Below are 25603 nucleotides of genomic sequence, written 5' to 3' on the forward strand. Positions count from 1 at the left end.
CCTTCTCAAAGCAGAATAGCAAAGAAAAAACGTATAAGGATTCTTTTTCTTCTTTGAAACTTAATCTGAGCTTGAAAAAAAATCAAATTGCCATTCAAAAAAGTTGCTTTCTTATACATAAAACTCACTGTCCCATATATATGCATATATATGTTACCATGAAAAACCAAAACTTGGTATATGCCCAAATTCACTACTGAGCATTCACATAGCAAAGGTACTAGCGAAAGACCGAATAGTTCCTGTAAGTCATCGGTGAATGTTGACATTATATATATACATGCTTTAGAATTCTATAGAAAAATATAAACTTTATATTTTTATCGATCTTACTCTCTTATTTTGTACCCGCATATACAACGATATATTTTTTTTGAAATTTTGGTAAAATATATTTATATTTATATTTAGAGTTCGTTAAACTTTAAACTCTTCAGGATATGCCACTTTACATACAGTTGTATCAATAATTTACTGATGTGTGTGTTTTTTTTTTTTTTTTTTTTTAGTAAGATACATCACTTTAACAAACATACCCATCTTAACAAATTTACATTTAAACCCAAGTAGCGGAATGACAATATATGTATTTGCTCGTCTGCGCACATAAAATACATATGCACACATTTAATTGACCAATCACAAGCCATCATTATTTACAGCCTTTTGAATCAAATTTTAATTCAGTACCAAAATTATCTTTATCTTTCCTGTCCTGTTTTTTTCCCCTTTTTTATGAGCAATCACGATTGCTAATTGTTTTCACTTGACCGTCTTTGACGTTCCGGTGCCTTTTTCAACCCCACCGTCCTCTGTAGGCGTGGCTCCTCCGGTCCTGAGCAATGTTCCCCTTTTCCAGGTAGGTGGTGTCCATATCCTACACATACGTACGTTCATACACACGCATACACAGTCACACATACACGCCAACGTACATTCACACAGGTCTACGCACACACACACAAGCCTACAATACACGTACTATACTCACGTAACCGCACAAGAGGAGGGGAAGGCTTGGGGGGGCAGGAGACATTTCTAGAAACAATAACTCCAATGAGTAGGGTCCTGTCGCAGCTTGTGATTGCGAAAAAAATAATTTAAATTCAAAATTTCAGAATTCAAATTATTTAATTTTTAATTTTTTTCTTTTTTTTTTTTAGTACAATAGAAAAAAATCCTCTCAGATGTGTTTAACTTCTTCCAAGGATGAGATTTTTCCGGCTTTTGCCGGAATTCCGGCTTTTTCTGTTGACTTTTAGAACCTTTCCTCCTTTTCCTCCTTTTTTTGCTTCTTTCAGGCCTTATTTTTCTCAAAAGTCGGGAAAAAATACGATTTTTTCAAACTTTTGGTCCCGATTTCTTAATTTTTCTACTTTCCTCCTATGAATCTTCATCCTCCGCGATATCTGCCAAAAACGTATGTTTTGGAATCATGCCAACGATGTCAAACACGTGCAGCGCCGAAATTTGCATGCCTCGCTTGAGATTTCAATCTTTTTGCATCCTGCAAGTATTTAAATTATTTTTAATGTTGGGTGGTTTTTCACTATATGCTACCTTATATCTGCTTATTTTATTCATCATTTCAATAATATTTTTATTTCTTTAATTTATTTTGGAAAAAATGCAAAAGTCAATCAATAAATGTGGCATATCACCCACATTCTCGAATTTTATTGAAACTTGGCATGGTTACTTTTTTTGTGTATTTAAGAAACTGTAAAAAATATTTATGGTGAATCTCAAACCGTTTAGGCTTTACAGCCTGTTAAAAGTTTTAAGATTTCATGATTAAATGAGGCAGCTGCAAGTTGTTCTTTTGATTCCGAAATCGTGTTAGGAAGTTTTTAAAGACAAATTTTGGGTTCCAATGCAAGGAAAAAGATAATTAATCGTTTATATATATAGATATTAATTTATTTTCAATTCTTAATATGAAAAGTATGTTCTACCACATAAAGAAATTTTAGATTTTTCTCTCCGTTGTAAATTTTTACTTTACAAACATACCTAATTTTAAAATTTGTGTTCTCACTCGTTTAACACTATAAACTCAAATGTTTTTAATGAAAAAAATGTATTTTTCTCTAAAAAAAATGTGAAAAGTTGGCACTATTATGTGATGCAGCCAAGATTGACCTCTGACTCCCCCAACCCTTTTGTTCAATAACTCAGGGGTTAGAAATTGTTGCCTCTTTTTCAAAATTTATTTATTAATAAACACTCTTGAAAGAAATGGTACAATGCAGCAAACTGTACAAAATTATTACTTATACTTAATTAAATGCGTATTACCTTTAAAACTGGTATTTTTTTTATTATTATTATTTTTGAATATTATGGCTTTTAGGTTCTATTTTGATGCGGTTTTGGATATCATCCGTTTTACGAAATTTTTTTGGATTTCCTCCTTTTTGCTCTTTGACCACTCTCATCCCTGTTCTTCCGAAATGCAATTTATCACATTATAACAATATTTGAATCAAATCAGTCAACCCAAATATTACTATTTTTCAGACTAAATACTACAAGAAAATGATTTTGAAAGTAAGTAAAACACATCCGCGTTCAGCAACTTGAGTGACAGATATCATCATTCATCTTATTACGGTTATTACCTTCTTAAAACAAAATATGCTCCCGAAGAAAGCGCGACATCGGACATTCTTCTGGAACGTCATTTCTTCCCCGCTCGTGATGTCGTTTGTCATTTCCAAGTCCTTTTCTCTCAATTTGCGTTACGAGACGCAGAATAATAAATCTTATTGATTTGACGAAACAGAATAACTTTGCCCATTTTCGTAAGTGAAGACACGAGAAGCACCAAGAAGCGAAGAGGTGTAAGTGGCGAAAAAGAAAGTTCGGAAATGACTGATAAAAATGGTGGGAGAAACTCTCATCTGGGGGGGGGGTTTAGGGCTGGCAAGTGCAGCTATACAGCATGATTGTGGAAACATTTTAGTAATACAAACCAACGGTTTTAACTTTGAACGCATTTAACTCCAAACTTCGGGTTTATCCTTAAGAATGTATCCATAAAATGAGTGATCCATTTTGAAAGTAAATAAGAACAACACGTGTTGGGATAAAAATACGGCAGTTTGCTACATTTTTATTAAAAATCCAATACATTTTGGAAAATAGATTGCGTCCAAGCAGTTCAAAATATCTCCACTAGAGGGCTGGCCACCGAAAAACTGAAAAACAATTGCTTGCAGTATAGCTGCCCTTTGCAATAATAATGTAGCAAAAATCGCACAAATATATGAAAGGGGAACAAAGTACGAAAATACAACATAGTAGTGCCTTAAAACGAGCAAAAAGCCATTTTAAAAAATTACATCCTAATTTTTTTTTGCAAACCGATTAATAGAGGAAATGCCGAGATTAATTTTCCAAGTGTCAACAAATTTGACGTTTATTGTCTAGAAATCTCGCTAAATATCATCAATAGCGCCAATTTTTTCATTTTTGTTTCCAAATTTTTCACCAACTTGGAAATATATAGACAAGTTGTCACCAGTTAAAGACATCACTTATTTCTAGATTGAAATTAACACCTATTTGCCCAAAACAAATGTTCAAGAATACTTTTGGAGCATCCGAATGCAATTGAAGGAGAAGGTGCGCATTTAGAACCCGCATTAACTCTATATATACGGAATTTCAATCAGTACGACGTACCGTGTTAATTTATGAGAGATTTTACTGAAAGGCGCCTTATGTCCGAGGGGACGTTGGTGGGCGTAAATTAAAAAAAAAAATAAAATAAAAATAAAGTTATGAGAGATACAGATAAACATGTATACTAGGGTGGGCCGAAAAATGGAAATTTTCGAGAAGCTACTTTTAATAGCAAAATAAAGTTGTGTATTGCCATGCTAAACATGGGAAAAATAATGAAAAAAATTAAATTTATGTCTTTAGATCGCGCATTGGCAACAAAGTTTGGAAAAAAAGGTAAGAAATGGTCCATTTTCAAATATTTTTATAAAAATCCAAATAGTGAAAAATTTTGTTCTAATACCGTTTACATGCTTCCTTTTACTTCTTTCTTCATATATCTTTAAAAATATTTGAATTCCTTTAATGTTTTTAGTTGGCGCATTAAACCGCAAAGTTTCGTGAAATTAATCAAATATCGACTTTTTTCAGTTATTTTGCACATTGCGGTATTTCTTCTTTTAGATTCCAATTTTTTCACAATAAATCAGCAATACACAACTCTTTGTTGGAAATGCAATTATATTTCACGGCAATTTACCCAGAACCCACCACAAGTAGGTGATTGCACTTTGTATTCCACCCTGCCATTTTGAAGAATACTAGTTATTTACAGAACTTATACATTTGCCAAAAAAAAATTACAGTCACAATAACTGTGTTATTTCTAACAAGTTTCTAAGTTTCGCTCAAGGTTGAAGTTGGACTTGTGACTCAATTTTTGCATTGATCATCGCGAGTAGTTTTTCCCATTAATCCATATCATGTCTCATCCCAAAATACCCAACTACTAACTCACCAACCAGTTAAATAACACTTTTAACAGTCGGAGTGTGAAAGAGGAACAAACATTGAATTTTGATTAAAGCTTTAACTGTTTTTGTATAATTATATACAATTAACTTAGATATAGCTCGATCGGAAAAAATCAAAACTTTTAATTTGACTTAAAAAGCGAACAAAAGTACATTGTTAATGTAATACAGGAATGAAAATGTGACATTGATCTCGATCTCTCAAAACCAAGACCTTTCAGTCATTGGCATTCGTTAACGAGTGCTAACGGAGTACTGTGTCTGCATATTTTTCAAACTAAACTACTAATGGAATGAGGACACTTGTGAATTATCTCTTCAAAAATTACGCATATATGGTTTGATTAAATTAAAATTTAAAGTAAAGAGTAAATGTCCGTGAAACATGGATCTGTACACTTATTTAATGTTACAAAACCTACAAATCAGTTGTTTGATGTGATCCTTTAAACATCATGGATCTGATGATTCAAAAAAATGCTTACTTTGCTATTTTTGAGAAATTATTATTGATCATGGCAGTGGACAAGAAGCGAAACATAAAGGAATTGGATTACAATATGGCACACAACGCAAAAGATTACCCGTCACGAAACACTTCTGTAGTTGTAAGAGAATTTCATCCACCAATATTGAGATTTGAAGCTTCGAAATATAGCAACTGATTAATTGATCAACTTATTTAATTTTCTCCACGTCAGTAATGATGTGTAGAACAAGGATATTTTATCACTTCTAGAAACTATACATTTGCATAAGTATGCCGTTTTAAAATTCCTACATCTCACTCGGGTAGGTGAGAAGATTCTAGAATTGGTCAGTAAATCTGTAGAAATTCATTTGAGGTATTAGACGCTAGAGATATCTGAAAAACTTTTTATTCGGAAAGATCAATGTCAAAACTGAGTCGTAATTTGAACTTCAAATCTTGCTCAAAATGTAGAAAATTGTTTAAAATCATACATAGTTATTGTGAATATAAGTTAGTATAGGTCCTGCACAAAACTACTCTTAGGAAAAGCAGGGTGGGACACAAAGTGCTATGTATTATTTGTGATGGGTTCTGGGTTGTTAATGCAATAAAATACAAATTGCATTTTTAGCCAAGAGCTGTTTAATGCACCTTTATTGTAAAAAAAAATTTAAAAATAAACGTAACTTGGATCTGAAAGAAGAAATGTCGCAATGTGCAATATAAGCTAAAAATGTCGATTTTTGATTAATTTCACGAAACTTTGGAACTAAAGGAATGTAAATATTTTCAAAGATATGTATGAAGAAAGTGGTAAAAGGAAGCATGTAAACCGTATTAGAACAAAATTATATTGACCATTTCAAATTTTGAACAATATTTGAAAATTGACCATTTTTTACCTTTTTTTTCACTTTGCTGCCAATGCGCGATCTGAAGACCTAAATATTAATTTTTTTCGTTATTTTTACCATGTTTGAGATAGCAATACACAACTTTTTTTTGCTATTAGAAGTTGCTTCTCGAAATATTTCCTTTTTCGGCCCACCCTAATGTATACATACATACATAACGCAAACAGATACTCTTAGAAAATGTTTTTAAAAAAATAAATTTAAAAAAAAAACAATGTTTTAAATCCTGGCAACAATTTTCGATTGCATGAACTTTAATTTGTCTATTAAAAACTCATTTTTAGTTTTTTTTTTTTTTTTTACTTTTGTCCTTGTAAAATGGAAATCGTCAGGTTTTCGAAAAATGTAAAAATAAAGATTCCGAGGTTGACTGATTATTCAAGTAAATAATATGTAGTTAAAAACGCGGAATAATAAGATCAAAATGTATGGCTGTGTGATTTTGAATGCTGTAAAACTGGACGGGGAAAATAAAATTCAACAATACGTTGTCTGAATTTTTGACTTTTAAAACAACAAGAATGTTTCTGATTTTTTTTTTTTTTTTACTATTTAAACAAATTTCTGATTGAAAACTCTTACTTTACCGTACGCAGTGAAAATCGGAACCTTACGAGAAACAGGTGCACACAAAATGTTATTCAAGTAACATTTGAAATATTTTTAGAAGTATATAAAATAAGTGCATTTAGTTTAAATGATTAATGATTTTTTTGCTGATTTGTAAGCGTTCCTCTTTGTTGAATGGGGGTCATTTCCAAAATTTTAAAAGTATTTTTTTCTGAAAGATCATGCTTAAAAACATAGGATCTGACCAATTTTTAAATATTTTGACTAAGTATAATATTTTTAAAAAATTGCTTTTATTGTTGATGCTTCTGCCGATGACATCATAAATGATGAAATGCCATACACTGTTGTCATTCGCAGAATGTAATATTTAATTCGCATCTTTACTCATGTTTTGACTGGCAATGATATGGTTGATAGCAAGCACAAGAGCACAATATTTAATTCGCTTCTTGATTATCATAACGTGGAATCGCGGCAGACAGGTGCGCCAAAAGTACATCATTTGGGACGTCATAAAGACCACGCCTTATTTAAAAAATCGGACATTTTGAAAAATTATTTAAAAATTAACTTTTGGGAAAACTGAAGTATTTTCTGGATCCTTGTTATTATTGTTATTATTATTTTTTTTTTGCTTATTCTATCTATTTTAGTGATTAAAAGTGGTACTTTTGGCTGAAGGAAACTACCCCATTGATTTTTTGAGGATTAGATCATAATTCTGATTGAAAATATTTATTTACTGCATTAATTAAAAACACTAACTTGAATTTACTGAATACAGGTGTAACGCGAGTATTGCTATTAAAGAAAATTTTCAAAAGTTTCCTGAGGCACAAGTTAATGAAATGTATTTAATTTAGTTGATGAATAATTTTCTTTTATGATTTTAGCTTTTTTTTTTTGGAATAATTTAAAATAAAGGCAGAAAAGAATTTAAAAAAATAATAAAAAATAAAATAAATAAAAGCAGTATAAGAATGATTTTTGACAACAATCTTATAACTACATTTCGAAAATCCATTATTAACGATGATAATGGAACGTCTCAAAGATTGAAAAAGCATAATAATTAATGATTTAAAAGCGGAATTTAGTGCTCTTGTTGCAATACTAGCACTAGTTTAGTTTGCTTACTTCGTACTCAGTGACTAATTCAATTGTGGTGCATCTTTAATGTATAACAATTTTAAATAACTATTTCCAAATTTGAAGTATACTTTATTAAGAATATAAAAGCCAACCAGTAATCATAAAATAGGATAAATATTTTGCGTATGCTGTTGTATTTCAGTATGTATGAAGTACAATTAGCGTAACTTAAAATCTTGATTTATTTATTTGTTTATTTTGAAATGGACCACTTTTATCGCCATTGAGCGATTTTATGGTACAAACTGAATGTCAAAACGTAAGGCATTTTAGTTCATTTGTATTTCTGAAAATCATACAACATTTTACGTAAATTACATTCATTTACTTTCCCGTAGTATTCAACATTTTTATTTCAAACTGGAAAATATTTTTCTGGCACATGTAATACAAAGCACTTTTCACATTGATATTTGCTGAAACTTTTTACTTTTTTACACGATTACATTCCAGTTCTTCAGTTTAAATCTCTCAAAGAAACGTATGCCATTTTATTTATACGCCTCGAATGAAATTGCACTTACAGAGGAAGTTATTTTAAAAAGCTTAAAGCAATGTTCATAAAACACTTTTCCACGCGAAAGAAATTTTTGATGTTGAAAAGGAAGTTTAATGGCTTTAAAAACAGTTTTCGTGTCGTTAAGGAAAGCATTTTGCACTCACTTTTATTATATTTACCTTTGAAATATTTTATGCAGTACTGTCTGTAATAAATTTTACGAAATGTCTGTATTCTAATTCTGTTCTAAAAAAAATATTTGTCATTCTTATATGCCATGAAACTTATTCTTGGCAACACGATTTAAATAATACATTTGAGTACAAAGTGTTTAATATATTGTTTGAAATATTAATTTAATGCTCATGTTAAAATATGATATAACTAGAAAATTTCCTGTCGGGGTATGACGAGTGAAAATTGCTTGTACATTTGAACGAATCAATTGCCTGTTTAGTGATATTTTGATAGATGAAATTGTAACCTCAACTCCAGTGGATTAATCCTAAACTCCAGTAGGTAGCGTTCACTGCTAACCACTTTTTCGTTTCTTCATTCTGCTAAAACTACAGTCTTACCAGTAAAACAGTAAAGTTACCGTGTCCAGTTCAGCCTTTTCAAAATAAAGCTTTTCTCTGCATGTCAAACATTACCAAAAAATATTATCAAATAGTCATACTATGGCACAAGTTTCATTGTTGGTGATATCACAGAGCATTACTCGGTCAGTGAAATGACTATTATATACATGAGGATTACAGTTTTTGGGGAAATATAACTTCTGTTTTAGGAATTTAAAATTGTTTTTATCAAAGGATATTAAGAAAACATAGAACACATTTTTTTGAGCAATCACGCTTGCTTATTGCTTTTATTTGACTGTTTTGATGTGCTATCATTTTATTTTCCCAGCAGCACCCTCTGCAGCATCACCGTCGACCGGCTCCTCACGATGCTGCTCCTCTAGCGAAAACCGTCTCCAGGTTGCGCCAATATCCTGCATTTGCACGCATACATATACGCACCTACACAGACACACACACACATATATACACCTACACAGACACACACACACACATATACATATATACACCTACACAAACACATACATACACCTACACACAGACACAAACACACACCTACACACTCACATGCACACAACTACCCACACACTCATGCCTGCACACAGACACAAACACACACTCCTACACACACACATACAACACTCATGCCTGCACACAGACACTAACACATATGCCTACATACACACACGAACGCCTACACACACACACGCGCGCGCGTATACACACAACATGCCACACACATGCATACATACACACACCTCGTGATTGCGAAAAACATAATTTGAATTCAAGATGCCAAAAATTCAAATTAGTGTGATTTTATTGTTTTTTTTTATTTCTTGTGTTTCCTTGTCTTTCTTCGGTTAATTGCGTTAAAAAAAGAGAAAAAAAATGTCATGATTACTACCTTTAAAAAAATTCAATTCTATAATTCCCCTTATTTTCAGCATTTATTTCCCAGAAAATCTTGCTTAAAATCTTTAAGAACAGAAACACAGAATCGAATCATTTGCACGCCGTTTTGCCATTTAATTCAATCAATATGTCATAATATCGTGATGAGGACCTTAATAAATCAATAAATTCGACTGTATAAAGACAGTTTGTGGTCGCTTTTATGATAAGCATTTGTTCTTGTTAAGAAGCTGTTATTATTTCTTGATTGCCTTACATCTTATTCATTTCCAGCAATCCTTTAAAAAACCAAAACAAAAAGACTTTAAATTTTCTTTCAAAATGATTCTATTTAAAATGCAAAAAACAAATATGCTACATTGTTTTCTTGTATGCTTTATTTACTTGAAATTTCATAAGAACTAGTATAACATGCTACGACATGGTTGCTTCCAAAAATGTGTCTGCTTTAGTTTTTTGCAAAAATACTCAGCCGGGTTTACTTTATAGAGCTTCAAGAAATAAATTCGAATTAAACTATTTTAAATGCTTGATTTTCTTATTTAATTTCTCTCTTTTTACTTATTAGCACTGGTACAAAAATATCGTCTGCGAGATTTCGCCCAACAATTCAACTCACCGAATAAGATCCCAATGTTCTTTGTTTACTTCGATAGCTAAGACCATAGACTAATAATAAGAGTAGACCGAGCTTTCCCAGACTTGCTGATGAAAAAATTGGTTCATGGATACATCATGTGACTGGTGGAAGGCTTGGCGAAAACTTTGGCGGCATGGTTGCTAGATGGCAACATTATCTATAGTTTGGCACTCGACATGTATTTTAAGACGTAATGTATTTTCATTATAATTTTTTTTTCCAGGTGCAGATTGAACTGTTTTTCTTTTAGTTTTGCATTATTTTGACATTAGTAATTATTTTTTTATCACAGTTTTCAGTAACTTTTATTTCATTTGGAACTGCTATGTCAACATTGGCGTGAACGTAATGGCATAAACGTTTTCGCGTTAACGCAAAAATGTACTAATCGGTATCTTAAATTAGGTAAAAATCTTACCGTTTGCCGATTCTTTTTGGTCGCTTGCATCTTTCCTTGCTTAGAGAGTTATTGAAATTGACTAAAGAAAATGCACAATACTATCTTAAAGAAAAACTCACTATATTAACAAAATATTTACAACTTAGAATAACAAATTTACAAAACGGACTCCGTAAAAGATCATTCTTCCGTGTTCCATCAATTCTATTTATTTTATTTCTCGCGGGCGTTGATCGTCTGCTACGATCAACGCCCGCTGTTGCTAGGATATCTACCAGTCACATGGTTTGGTTTATGAGCAGCAAAAGGCTTGCCATAGCTTGGTCTACTCTTATTATTAGTCTATGGCTAAGACTTCTTTCTAGTTCCATGGGGTATGGTTTTAGTATTAGATCTCGTAACATGAGCATAATACAAGGTACCTTTCATTGTTCTATGATCTACTATAATGGTTAACATATTATGATTATTTGGATTCATGTTGTGCATATTGTTGGTAAATCAAAGTTTATTAAGTATCTAAAGGTATGTATAGGAAAGATACATCTTCATTTCTTGTCGTGGAATACTGGTCGCTCAGAATTATTGTCGTCATACTCTCATTTGAAATGAGTTATTGTAGTGGGAGCAGAAAATTAATTTAATGTTAACCACTTTCAATGCAAAGTAGTGATGATATCACGTTCAGTGGGTCGTTGGCGTTCGTAGGCTATTAGAATTGAAAATGTACCGGTATGTATAGGGTAGGATTATTCAAAAATACAGGTTAAAAAAAAGTTTATCCTAGATAACGGGCCACCTCTCATTATTTTTAGACTTCTGAATAAATAATATGCTGGAAGAATTTTAGCTTCCTATTTCAACTGAAAGGGGGTGCTCAATTCCTCCCCCAGAACTTCATATGTTTGGGGAGGGGGGGGGTTAAAAAATTCATTGAACTAAAAAAAAGCAACAAATTATAATATACACAAGTAAAATGCATATACATTACATTAAAATAATTATTTACAAAAAAAAGAAAACAGCTGGGGAAATGAAATGTTTCTTAACTTGTAGCATTTTCTATAATAAGGCTAATGTTAAATCAAGGGGTCATCGAGCCCCTCTTAAAGTTTGAGTAGGAAGCTAAAACTTTTACAGTGTAATACTATTAGTAAGTCTGAAAAAAATAAGGAGTGTCCTGGAATTTAATTCGAGAAAAAAAAAATTTACCACCCTAATCTAGGGATTCATATTGCGGCTAAAATGTGCGAGTTCCCAGTGGAAAATTTTAAAAAGTGAAGACAAAAAAGTTTTTTTTAAGCGTTTGGGGAACTAAATTAATAAATCTGAAACACACAAATAATAATCTTTACTAATAATCAAGCTGAAAGTCTCTCTGTCTGGATATCTCTCTGTCTGGATATCTCTCTGTCTGGATATCTCTCTGTCCGGATCTCTCTCTGTCTATCAGGATCTCTGTGACGCGCAAAGCGCCAAGACCGTTCGGCCAATTTTCATGAAATTTGGCATAGAATTAGTTTGTAGCATGGGGGTGTGCCCCTCGAAGCATTTTTTTCGAAAATTCGATGTGATTATTTTTCTAATCAAGTTTTAAGAACATTTTCCAGAGCAAATTTATCATAAGATGGACGAGTAAATTACGAAATTATGATTACGTGGAACCGTAACATGGGCACAAGCCAATTGGCCATACATTATTTGTAAATATAAAAGTGAACCAAAAGACCTTTTGATTTTCTATTACGTGCAAAGCCGTGCGGGTACCACTAGTAAAACATAAAACAATTCAATCTTGTAATAATGCTTGACTTTATGAGCTGTTGTGAGAATCTTAGTACCATTCAGGCGACTTCGATTCAAAGAAGTCTTGACGCGTTTCTTCAACTTCTTGAAACGACCCAAACCTGCGTCCTTTCAAAAAGTATTAAATTGAGCGCAAAAAATCGTAATCTGATGATGCACGATCGATGCTTATAGGTTGGTTGACTGTTGCAGAAGCTGCACTCCGTCTAATTCTTCAAACTTGTCCTTATACTTCGTGGCCGCGTGTGTTTGGACTCAAAACCAGTATTAGATATCTTTGCCAACAAAAATAATACCAAAATTACAAATGAGAAATGTCAAAACTACGAATAAGAGATCCCAAAATTGCGAATTTGGCAAAAAAAAAAAAAAAAAAAAAACACTAAAGCTTGAGCACGAAAAGAAGGCGGATGACCTTGAAGCGAAACATCATTTGTATCATTTGTAATAGGTAGAATCTGCCAGAAAGCGCCGAATAGTAAGAGGCATGGTCTCGCTAATCCTATCTACTCCAAAATAATAACAAAAACACTGTTACAAATGATACAAATGATGCTTTTGCTTTAAGGTCATCCGCCTTCTTTTCGTGGCAAGCTATACTACTATTTTCTTATAAAAACAAGTAAAACATGAACTATACTTTACGGTCAAATATGAAAGCATACGGGAGATAATCGTACACAAGTTCGAAATTTTTACCTAAATCATATGGCATTATTTTAGCCTGTTTCTGTTAACATCTTCTACAATCCAGTATTGATTCTAATTTAGTCTTCAATTTTTACTTCGATTATTTAATATCAATAGAACGACAAAACTTTTCTCACGAGAAGGAGTTGTCATAACAAGTCAGAGTTTTCTCCGGAAGAGGGTGGTTGGTGTCATAGTCGGCTGGTGCATAAAAAGAGTGGCGGGATAAAAGAGGTGCAAAGGGTTAGGGGGCGTGGTCCACAATACTTTTATCTGTAAAATTGGGCCACAATTTTGAACTTTAACATTAATTATTAAATGATTTCTTAAAAATGGAGAGTATTGCCTCTAAATTCATAACGGGTGACCTTTCTTAGACTAGAGTCCCAAAGGCACTCTACCCTAGGCATCCTCTAATTCAAAATACCATTCTTAAAAAGTAAAACTAGTAAAGCCCATTTATTTGGAACTTTGAGCTTGATTTTCGTGAAACATAGCAATTCATCGAATAAAAAAAAGGTTTTTTCAATCAATCGTTAATTTCTAATTCTAAAAAGTGAGGGGGGAAAGGCCCCTTTTCTTTTGAAAGTGAGGGGGCTGTTGCCCTCCTTACTCCCCGTACGAGCCGCCTATGGTGGGTTTTATGGCAATTTTTTTTACGGGGGCGTAATTTTATATTACCATTACCAAACAGGTTTTTAAAAAAAAACTAAGGGCTCTGCGGGGCTGCTCCCTCGTTGTGCCCCTAGTTGTCAGGCATTATTTTATACTTATAACAACTGAACATACGTAATTCTACAAACAAGTACTACTAAACTTAATACATAATCCAAGTAGTTTTATTCAAAACGTAAGTTCAGATCAAAAAAATAAGAATTACCAACGCTTAATTCCACAAAAACCGGAGTTTGCTGAAACACGTGTTTCAGGGTTACAAGGAACTCCTTTTTCAATGCCAAATAAATAAGCTTATGAATAAAAAGACGTCCGATAAAAGCCATCCATAGCTCCTTAGCCCATCTTTTCATCCATAAGCTCACTTATTTTGCATTGAAAAAGGGGTTCCTTGCAGCCCCGAAGCACGTGTTTGCAATTATCTGCAGTTTTTGTGCAATTATTCGCTGTTTTTTCTTATTTTTATTTTTCTGGCCAAAGATATTCATTCAGTTTTTTCCTTTTTGTAAATTTAGATACTGATTTGAACTGATATGTAGTCAAAAACCAAAAATAGTAATTCTAAAATATTTAACATCTGTCGGTTTTCAGATGTGGATCATCAAAAAAAAAAAAAAAAAAAAATCATCTGCCATTGCTTAGAAGAAGATTTCTAGAAATTGACTTAAATTCGAAGCGTTCGTATAAACTCTTCAATTTGCTCCACGTACTGCTCGTGTTCCTCCTGTAAATGACGACGCTCCGTCCATGATAAAGCACTCTTAAAATTGCCCCATAAATGAAGTTATTTTCCTATCTCTGTGGCTCTAAATAAGTACCTGTCTTTCCTCGTTACAATGAAACGAGCAGTTTTCTTTAATGAGTGCTCGCTGATCGACGGCGGTTATTAGTGGCCGATGCAAGCGGCGATTACCAACTTAATAGCGTGGCCTGCTCATTACAGAATACGAGAAAATATTTACCTAATAGGGAAAAATATATACTTTCGTTCACCGCAAATAAATGGATCTTCTGCGGTGTTAATTATTGGCTCCACGTGGGAGTGTAATTTTCAAAACAATGCTGTCGATAAATAATGTCTTGAAATAAATTCTGCTTTTTTAGTTTAATAATTTCCAAACAATTAGACTTTCATTTTTTTTTCTCCACAAAAATTGTTTAAAATATACTGTGATTTATACATTTCGGGCCATTAATACTTATTGAAGAGCTGCAGGCTTTTTTTTAGCGGCGACATCAAGGTACAACAACATATCGTCAGTAGAGTACTAAAACTAAGTGACTGGAAATGTTGTTGAACATTTTTACTCGAAATGTTTCATTTTTGTTGAACATTTTTACTCTAAAGAAGACATAAATACTTCTAATTAAATGAAATTTAGAAATGGTAGTTAAGTAACATTTTCATCAAGTGTTCACATTCCCCGAAAACATCGAAAAAAAAAACATTAACTTGTTGAATTTTCCTCGTAGCAGTGTGAAACAAGAAATTTCGCCCAGAACTAAGCGGGCCTACTTTTGCGTGCACAGATATCGACTTTCTAGCACATGATCAATGTTCTCTTGATTAGGTAATAGTGCATATATCAAACATACCTTTATAACATTTTAAGCTTATTTCTAAAAACAGAAATGCTTCTCTCATTTAATGAAATAGATATGCCGAAAAAAAATAATAATAATAAACGGACAAATAAAGTAGAAGCACCTTTTAACCACTGCAATAATATAATTTTTTGCATAAAAAAATAATCGTTTTCAAAAAAAAAATTAAAAATAAAAATTTCATTAAAATAAATACATTTTATCAAAAACATCGTTTGTAGATCTTCCGGATAAAACTGAAGAGCATCGGAATTTAATTTTTACTCCGCGCCAAAAATTAAAAAATAAATAAATAATACACTTTAGAAAACGAATAAATAAATAACAAACTCTTCTCTCTAGTAAAAAGTTTTTATCAAAAAATAAAAAAGTGCGTGGATAGAGTCATGGAGTGGTAGTTGAAATCGAACTGGTTTTGGGGAAAGAGTCGGAGTCAAGAGTCGAATGCTTTAGGTTGAACGAAGCGGAGTGGGTCATTTTCCCTCCGAGTCTGTATTTCTGCCAAGGCTGCGGAGTCAGAATCGGAGTCATGGAGTCGGAGTCAGACTGTTTTTGTGGTGCAGGAGTCGAAGTCAAAGGCCCTAGAGTTCTATTAGTTGGAGTCAGGAGTAGGGATTTTCCAGGTTAGTTTACCCGCTAAAATACTGCATACAGTTTCATCCTTTTTACTTCCTTTTACAAAAAAGGAAGTATTGTATTCGCAAAAAAAAAATTTCACTCAAAAATCGGCCTTAATTTCCATTTTGGCTCGCCCCCGAATGAATATTGAGTTTTTTTTTCAATCCGACCACACGTGGATACATGCCTAAGAACGTATAGACACCTGAAGAATCCATTTTGACCATCCCCGAGTTAATTACAACGAGTTTTCTCGTGACGTCCGTATGTACGTATGTATGTGCGTATGTGTGTATGTATCCCGCATAACTCAAGAACGGTATGTCCTAGAAAGTTGAAATTGGGTACATAGACTCCAAGTGGGGTCTAGTTGTGCGCCTTCTCTATTAATAGCATTCGGATCTTCCAAAGGGGATCTTTTACACCTTTTTGGAATAAAATCATTGTTAATTTCAATTTAAACTCAAGCGGTGCTATAATTAGGTAAACACTGCAATATATCGCCAAGCTTTTGGTCGCCAAGTTTTGTCTTCAACTTGGCGGTTTGGCAATTTGGCAGGTTTCTTTCTTTTTTTTTTAATCTGGTTTTAATTTAGCCATATTTAGAGTTAACCATTGAATCACATTAAAACTGCCAAAATTGCGGAAAGTTATATGTATACCGTTTTATTTGCTTCGGTTCGCAACAAACTTGGGGTGAAAATACTTAAAGTGTTTCTTCGTTCACTCCGAGGCACTATTATCTTTAAATTGGAGTAAAAGGAAGTCATGTGATGCACACACACACACATACATCAGTTCGTTTACAAAAAGGGAAGCGCATCTAAAAAATCTTGATTTTTATCCTCATCCTCCAATCTCTTTTCATATTACTTTTTTAGGTATGACACACTTGTTGCCGAAGAAAATTATTAATAAGAAAATATTTTGTTGCAACTTTTTTTCCTTACAATATTTATATCCTATGTTGAGTATGTTTCTTTATTTGTTCAAATCTGACATGAATTTTTAACCCTTGGTATCAGTGTGCTTTTTACAAAGTATGAGCGCATCTAAAAAATCCTGAGGTTTTGAGGAGCTTATCCCCCAATCTCTTAGATGTTACTTTTTTATATTCGCCACACTTGCCACCGATGATCACTTAAAAAAAAAAATATGCTGTTACACTTTTTTTGCTCTCCCTTACTATGTTTGTTTACCATGTTGAGCATGTTATTTTATTTGCTACAATCTGACATGCTTGTTTTGTTCTTTGATATAGGTGTGCTTTTCACGGAAGACGAGCGTGAGAGTCCAACGGAACTGGCTTTTAAATATGCAGTGTATCGTATTAACAAGGATCGGACGCTGTTACCCAATACGACCTTAGTCTATGATATCCAATACGTACCCAAGGATGATAGTTTCCATGCAGCAAAAAAAGGTATGATTTGTTTCCGTCAATTTATATGTTTGTTGCTTGAAATCGGTGAAAAGAATTATAGTAACTGGCATTAAGTTATGATCTGAATAATTTTGAAATGATATTTTTTTTTATTCTATTATATTACTTTTTATAGAAGTTTTAGTTGAGAGAAAATATTTCTTAAAAATTCGAATGATAGGATTGCTGAAGATTTCTTAGTGTTAAGCAAAATTGTATAGATTTTGAGCAGTTACAGGTATTTTGAAGTCAAGGGCTCCCATTTAAAATTATTATTTAATGTTATTACAATTTGTAAATTAACAAATCGTTGAAGAATATCCAAGCAGGCGATTTTGTTTTGATAGAGCGTGAGAATTCTTAGTTTTCACTCGAGGCAACATTTTGGCCCACAGTTTAGCATCCGAACCAAAGTTTGACTGGAATTGCGGGGGCTTTGTTAATTATTTTAAATTATTTTATCTCGAAAGCAATCAAAGATGATTGCAACTTGACTTATATAAAATTGCTATTTAACATTCTCTACTTAACTTTATTTAAGGCTACAAATCAAATGTCAGCAAACATTTGAAATTAATTATCTTGATTCATGGGTCGTTTTATTTTACAATTACATAAAAAATATTTTTTCGTAAAAACACTAGCAGAAAACGCTTTATCGTGTATTTCTAAAATGCTTTCGAACAGTACATAAATAATGTCACACTTTCTTCAACAAATTAGAATCTCCCCTAGTGTGTCACATTTCGCTCTACCCTTTCCCCTTTGTCATATGAGGCAGTGAGAAACAAAGGGATGTAAGTGGATATTTTCAAGTTTTGAGTAAAAAGCATTTAAAGATTAGCTCCTAGGAAGGGCTTTCATTGATATTTTTTTCTAAATCATGCTGTATAGCAGCAACTACCAGGGCTACTAGTGCCATCCCTTGCCTCAAGACAAAGGAGAGGTTCAACTACCATTTGCACTGATTATCTCCAAATTTTTAATTTTACCACTTACATCCCTTTGCTTCTCACTGCCCCATATGTCATCCTGTTTTCCATTAGCATATTGTGATAAAAAATGCGTCATGTCACACTCCTTGGTGCCTCCCACCTCCCTCTTGTCATAAACTGTCCTAATTTCACAAATTCTCCGCTCAAAGCATGACATTATTTGTGGGCACCGCTTTCCCGAATTAGTATTCTATATTCTAAACTAAACTCCATGATGCAACACCCCACGGTTTCCAAGGTCTATCGCTTCCATCTCAGTTTACAAGACCGTGAACTCTCTGACGCGTGACAGAGATTCCGGTTAGGTGGTCAACCAAACGCAGAATCCTCAGGGTTCAGTTCCCAATCACGCTTGGTACTCCTTTAATCAACCCAATGAAGATATTGATGCCAGGATTAAACGACCGTCCAAACCTGGGAACTGAACCTAGGTCTGCAGCGTGGTAGCGTGAAGCTCTCTCTGTTCAACTGGGCTTCCAATTTCTATATTCACAAGATAAAAAATTTGAAATTAAGTAAGCATCGTAACTGAAACATAACTCTTGAAAATAACCGGCAAGAAAGATTTCACACCAGCATAATCTCTTCATGTAGCTTTTTCATCAAGAAAACTAAAAAGAGAGAGCATGTAAAAAGCAGAGATAGTTCTGACACGTCATTTCGCCCATGAAACCATAAATTTTGTAAATCTTTTTCTCACCATTTACCTCAGGCGCAAAACACTCCTGAGCAACAGTGATCATCACCTTTGAGAATAGAAAGAGTAAACTCGAGCATTTTATGACTCTGCATTACCCCCCGAACGACGGTTCCCCCATCTCACCCTAAATCTTCAGATTTCCTATCCGGAGCAAATGGAGTCCGGGAAGTGCTCACTCTTTTGTCCACGAACAGTTCATAAAAACGGATTTCTCCCGCTCCGTCAAAGAAAAACAACCGAATCCATCACGGAAGATTGAAATTGCTTTCGAATTCTTTCGACTTTTCCTTTCTTGTTTGTGAGTTTCGTGATTTACAGAAAACTCTTCAGCTTAAAGTTTCGGTAGTTAGGCTGTTCTCATGCTGGTTTAACAAAGGAAATAGGCAAGTGTATATAATGTTGAATGAAAATATCAACATAACATTGGCAATCTCATAATTTAAGTCTTCTATGTATAGGGTACACAGTTAAAAACAATCCTGAAACTGTACGGTAATAGTTACTGTCATCCATGTTGACAGAAACAATTACTGTAAAATCCTATTTTAGTGTAAAACTTTACGGTAAAAAAAAGAAAGAAAGAAAGAAATAAGAGTTAAGAAACTCAAAATGCGATACAGCAGGTTCAAACTCGGGACCTTCGTATTGCCAGACGGCTCTATTGACCACCATACTATTCGGACACATGGGATGAGGAAATACAGTAATATGTGATTCGCACTATAAGTCACGTGGTGCATCAATTGACGCTGCAAACTTTTATTTTTTTCGATACAGTCTACTGTATTTTTTTCTTTTGTACTGTAAACACTCAATTTTACAGTAATATTTACCATAAAAGTTTCCTGAATTTTTAACAGTGTAGGTGGCTTCTGATTATTACAATTCTATGGTGAAGAATGATTAACGACTTTTTGTTTAAAAGATGATACAGTGAAACCTGTGTAAGATGACCACTTGCGGTGCACTACTTTATTGGTCATTTTAAACAGGTGGTCAACTTACAGAGGTTTGTTTATACGATAAAGGCTAATTCCGTACCTGAAAAAAGGGGTCAAATTAGACATGTGGTCAACTTACAAGGGAGGTCAACTTTACACGCTTTACTATATTTAATCAAAATACAAAATATTGCCTGGATCACTTGAAGACTTTACTTTTACAACTTTTACACACTTGAGGCAGTGAGGAGCAAAGGGATGTAAGTGGACATTTTCAAGTTTTGAGTAAAACACGTTTAAAGTTTTGACCGTAGATAGGCTTTCATTGAAAAATTTTTCTAAATCACGCTGTATAGCAGCACCTACCAGAGCTACTAGTGCTATCTCTTGCCCCAAGACACTGGATAGGTTCACCTACCATTTGTACGGGTGTACTTTGCTTCTCACTGCACCAATTAATGAAGTATTTTTAAAACTGCTTATTATTATTATTATTATTTATTTTATTTATTTATTTTTTATTTATTTATTTATTTTTTGGAGATGGGTTGACATGGGTGTTTATTTGTAAATCTCCAGCACCAGAACGCCAATGAGAAATAATGGAATTAGGAGTCATTTACAATTGTATTTGATAGGATAAATTATTTTTCAAAAAACGCAGTATCAGAACGGCATTCCAGTGCGCTCCGGCACTAAAACTCCACTACCTTCCAAATGTGTATCTGTTTATACACGGTGTTCGAAAACGACCGCATAAACTCTGCACAGCTAGATTTCTCGTTGCGAGTACATAAAAAGCTGCCCAAAGAAGCGTTTCTGTTCGATCCATAGTTTACGAGAAAAAAGTATGAAAAACAAAGTATAATGTCACTGCCGGTGCAAGAAAAAACACTTTATTGAACACATCAACAGCAGTATTCATTCATTACGTATAACAACAAATACGAGTAATGACTTTTTAAACATTATCGCCTGGAAAGATATGAAAATACTGTTGTTGGTGTGTCCAACAAAGTGTTCTTTACTTGCACCGACAGTGACGTCATACTTTGTTTTTCATATTTTTCTCGATAAGCTATAGATCTTACAGAAACGCTTTTTTGGGCAGTATTTATGCACTCCTAATGAGGAATCTAGCTGTGCAGTGTTTATGCGTTCATTTTGGCACACCCTGTATTTACCAAAATTCCCTCTCACAAAATTTAATCATTTGCGTAACTTTTTAGGTTATGAAAAAGGAGTTAACTTTTGATTACTTATTCCACGTCTGTTGTGAACACTTAAGTTAATCACAGTGAGGGATATCTACTGTTGTCCTTCATAAACGGAGGAAATATTGATTAAGGGGTGTTTGTTGATCATGTTCATTTCGTGTTGTAAATATGATCAGACAATGATAATGACGGCAGAATTTTATTTCTTTTAAGTGACGGTTAATATTTATATACGACAAACCCTATAAAAACCCTCAGAATATTAAAAATATGAAAAAACGGGACAAAATGTTAATGAAAAGGTTAAATTGAGTTTCTGTATATGCAACAAAACATTAACATGACAATTAGTTTTGACTCTCGTTGATAAAAAGTGCTAAGAAATTACATAAAGTATCAAATTACTTTTTCCTAATTAATTAATCAAAAATCGGGCTCCGAGAGACACATCTACGATAAGAACTACATTTGTATACCAGACTTAAGGTTTCTAGACAGTAACGTTTTCGCAGAAAGAGCCCCACACACAAACTCAGGAACATCTAATTTTATAACTACACTGTAAAAACATTCCGAAACGTTACTGATTATTTCCGTGGAACGTTGCGGGATTTCCCGGTTTTCACCTATTTCAATATAAAATCAATTATTTTTGTAAAAAAAGTTTCCCGAGTTGTTTCAAGTTGTACGAATACAGACGCATCACTGGTGTAAAAAGTATATTTAGCTACCAGTTTAAAAATTAACTGAGTGTATTTGTCAAGTGTATCTTGCTTAGTTCGATTATGGCCCGCCCAGGCTGACTAAGCTCCCAATAAAAGCGAATACGTCTCTGGATTACTACAGATTTGCAAGAAAGAATTGCAGACAAGGGATATGCTTGGTTCATACTTACAATTCTGCCTTATCGCTTTGGGCATGGATGCTTTTGGAGCTTTCTTTGTAACTCTGGAAGGTTCTAATCAGAAGTGTCCAGACCTTCCTTGTGTTTATTTGAAGGTATTTTCCCTTGAAGGACTCTAGACTGGCTTTAACCGGTGATATCTCCATATTCTTCAGAAAGATTCAAGGATAATTTTAGGAAAGTTACTGATTTTTAGCGGAAAACATTCCTGCTTTCTGCAAGAAATGAAACTGGCAGATATTTGGCACATCAGCTGCCCATTTATTTGAAGGAACGTTTCTGAATCGTTTTTATGTACAGCCGACTTGGACTGCTAAATGCTTCGACTTCCTATGCAATTCGCTTTGTACGCCATTCACCTTCCTTGATAGCGGTATAAACTTATTTCAATCAGCATCCATATCTCTGTACATCTATTTATATCTTTTCTGCATCTACCTATATCTATCCCTGTATATCTTCTACTAACTTCAACAAAGCATTTCTGTATCTATCTATCTATGAATTTCTATCTCTGTGCCCATCTCTAAAATTATTTATCTCTGTAAGAGGGAAAGGTTACCAACACCTGTAGCTGTTGACCACTGTGCTGCTAATTGCCTAGAAGAAACTGCGCGGTTCGTCAGCGCCATACGCACCAGGTGTCTGTCATCGCGAGCTGGCGTCACATTTCGGGGCTCACTCCCGGATTTCCGAGCTTTCCGACCCTCGTCCGTCCACTGCTTCCAAACACGCATGATTGTGCTGCTGTTACGCTGCACACGAGCGGGTACTGCACGATAAGACAATCCAGCTTCACGAAAAACTCCGAAATTTGCTCAAATTTCGCTTTCTTTCGTCGATGAGGCATTGTAAAAATTCAGTTAACGTTTACTCTAGCATATAACCGCCGATAATCATACACGTCTCGCTACAGCCGTCTATTTATATTCGATTCGATCCGCCGTTCAGAGGGCGCTGCTCAGCATACGCATGCGTTACCGGTCTGCAATTCTAATAATTTGCATATCATGCCCTATTTTACATTTCCTGTAATTTTCAGCTCACTCGCGTAAGTCCTTCGTTGTGTTGCAATTTTCAAACAAGAATATCTCTATATTTATCTTGAACTATTTATATTAAATGAAAATGTATTTATCCATGTACCCTAATTTTAAGAAAATAATTTCTATTTCTATCTCTATAACCATAAATCTGGGTATTATATCTATCAATACATTCATCTGTATTTATCTTTTTATCTCTATCACTACGTCTACACATTTATCAGTTCCTGGTACATCTTTATAAATATTAATTTCAAGAAAACTCTTTGTAAAATATAATATATTGTTATCGAGTTAATCAAAATTTCTCTGTATCTATCTATCTACATCTGTCTATCCAAACGATATGCCGATCTAATTCATATTTCACGTTTCCGTTATCCCGGGAAGCACTCAACACATCCAATTCCAAACCCTCAACAATTTAATAACTAAGTGAATAAACTTGAGAGTTTTATACATTGTTTCATCCTATAGATATATTAGATAATTCCGAACAAGGTAGTTTAATTCTGACTTCAACGGAATTCTTGGGGGGAAATCGTGTAGCATGATTCACAGCAGTATATAATTATGTATAATCTTGAACTTTCATTGTTGCACATTTCAACAGTGAGATCGCTGTTAAAACTTAGTTTTGCTATTATACAAGATATTTTTGGAAAATAATAAGATCAAGTAAAGAAATGTGTTTTTAAAAATCTCGGAAAAATTCATGACACAAAGAAAGGAATATTCGATCATAGAGACACTTTTACGCTGAAAAATTGACAATATTTTTGAAAAATAAAAACATGAAAATATTGTTCACATGCGTCCCTTTCCCCTATACTAAATTCTAATTTGAACAAAACTCATAGGGACAATTTCAACGTTACAAATTATTCACATTTAGAATGCACTTAAATCGAGTTTCATTTTCAAAAAATACATTATGCGACAATTAGTTCTTGCTTTTCATAAAAAAAATTAAAAATTACAAAAAACCTTAAATATCATCTTTTCTCTGAGGGCAAATCAAAAAGTCTTTGCGCCTAATTTTTACTTGCCAAAAAAAAAAAGATAACTACATGTATTTACAATTATACGCAGTAAACTGTGCCACTTACACTATTTCTCCACATAGTCACCACACAGGTTCAGACATTTGTCCCATCGCAGCACTAAATTAGAGATCCCCCTGTCGTAGAATTCTTCCGGCTGCCTATGGAATCACCGTCGAACCGCATTCTTGGTTTCTGTCCCGCCAGAAACTTCTTCAGTGGACGGAAATCGTAAAAACCACTAAGTAGAAGGTCTGGACTGCAGGTGCATTTCCCTTTGAATTGCTATGAGCTTTTGTCCCTTGCTCCGTACAAAACGAATAACACTTCGTTGCTCATATGCTGTGGACGTCTGAAGAAGAACCGTCATCTTAAACGACTGATTGCAGCTCCGCTCTTCCGCGCAAAAAATAAATATGGCTGGTACGGTTCAAGGAACTGTCACTATTGGGAATGTATGTGTTTGCTTTGTATTCACAGCCGTGTTTTGGCTAAAAAAAATAGGCGCAAATACTTTTTGATTTGCCCTCGTAAGTAATTTATCAAAAATGTGACTCCAGAGATGCATATCGTTTGCAAAATCGAGATCTGTATGCCAGACATCGTTTTTCTGGGCCTTATTGTTTTCCTATGAAATTCCCCACACATAAACACATTGAACTTTCATTGTTGCCAATTTTAACAATGAGATAGCTATTAAAATTGGGTTTTGCGATTTGCAACAATGCATTAACACATCAATTCGTTTTGGCTCACTTGGATATAAAATGCTAATTAATCACATAAAATGTTAAATATTTTTTTAATTATTTTATTAAAAAATCTATATTCTATCTTTAAAGAAATTGTATGCTGTAACCTTTTAATTTAAAGTTAAATAGTAAGCAGCAGATTTTTTTTTTTTTTTTTTTGGTTTTCATGAGATTTGAAACAAATTGATTTACCTCATTTCCTGGCCAAGAGCGACTAACATGTAATTCCCACTGATAATTCCCGTATGAAACATTGTACTACGTATCGTATAGTTGTACGTCTGAACTTTAGATTATTATAATGGTGATGGCATAAGATATTTGCATTGGAAATTTTAATAACTTAAATTGGAAAAGACACATGAAGGGACCATGGGGATGCATGGAATATGAGCCAAATGATCTACTACAGATGCTGAAAGAGTTTTATGAAAGTAACCGTCAAATACGAAGGCGACACCTTCCATAATTTCGTCCGAACCTTTTTGGCATTTTAAA

The 25603-nt window shown here is 33.7% G+C and overlaps 1 protein-coding gene across 1 annotated transcript in view; it reads left to right on the forward strand.

The window, feature by feature from the left end:
* The window catches only part of LOC129225256 (glutamate receptor ionotropic, kainate 2-like), a 276786-nt gene that overhangs the window by 98787 nt on the left and 152396 nt on the right, over positions 1-25603 (forward strand). Inside the window, exon 2 of the mRNA XM_054859840.1 lies at positions 17346-17507. Coding sequence (XP_054715815.1) covers positions 17346-17507 — 162 coding nt within the window. The remainder of the gene's footprint in view (positions 1-17345; positions 17508-25603) is intronic.

This window comes from Uloborus diversus, chromosome 6, assembly GCF_026930045.1.
Source record: "Uloborus diversus isolate 005 chromosome 6, Udiv.v.3.1, whole genome shotgun sequence".
Classification (NCBI taxonomy): domain Eukaryota; kingdom Metazoa; phylum Arthropoda; class Arachnida; order Araneae; family Uloboridae; genus Uloborus; species Uloborus diversus.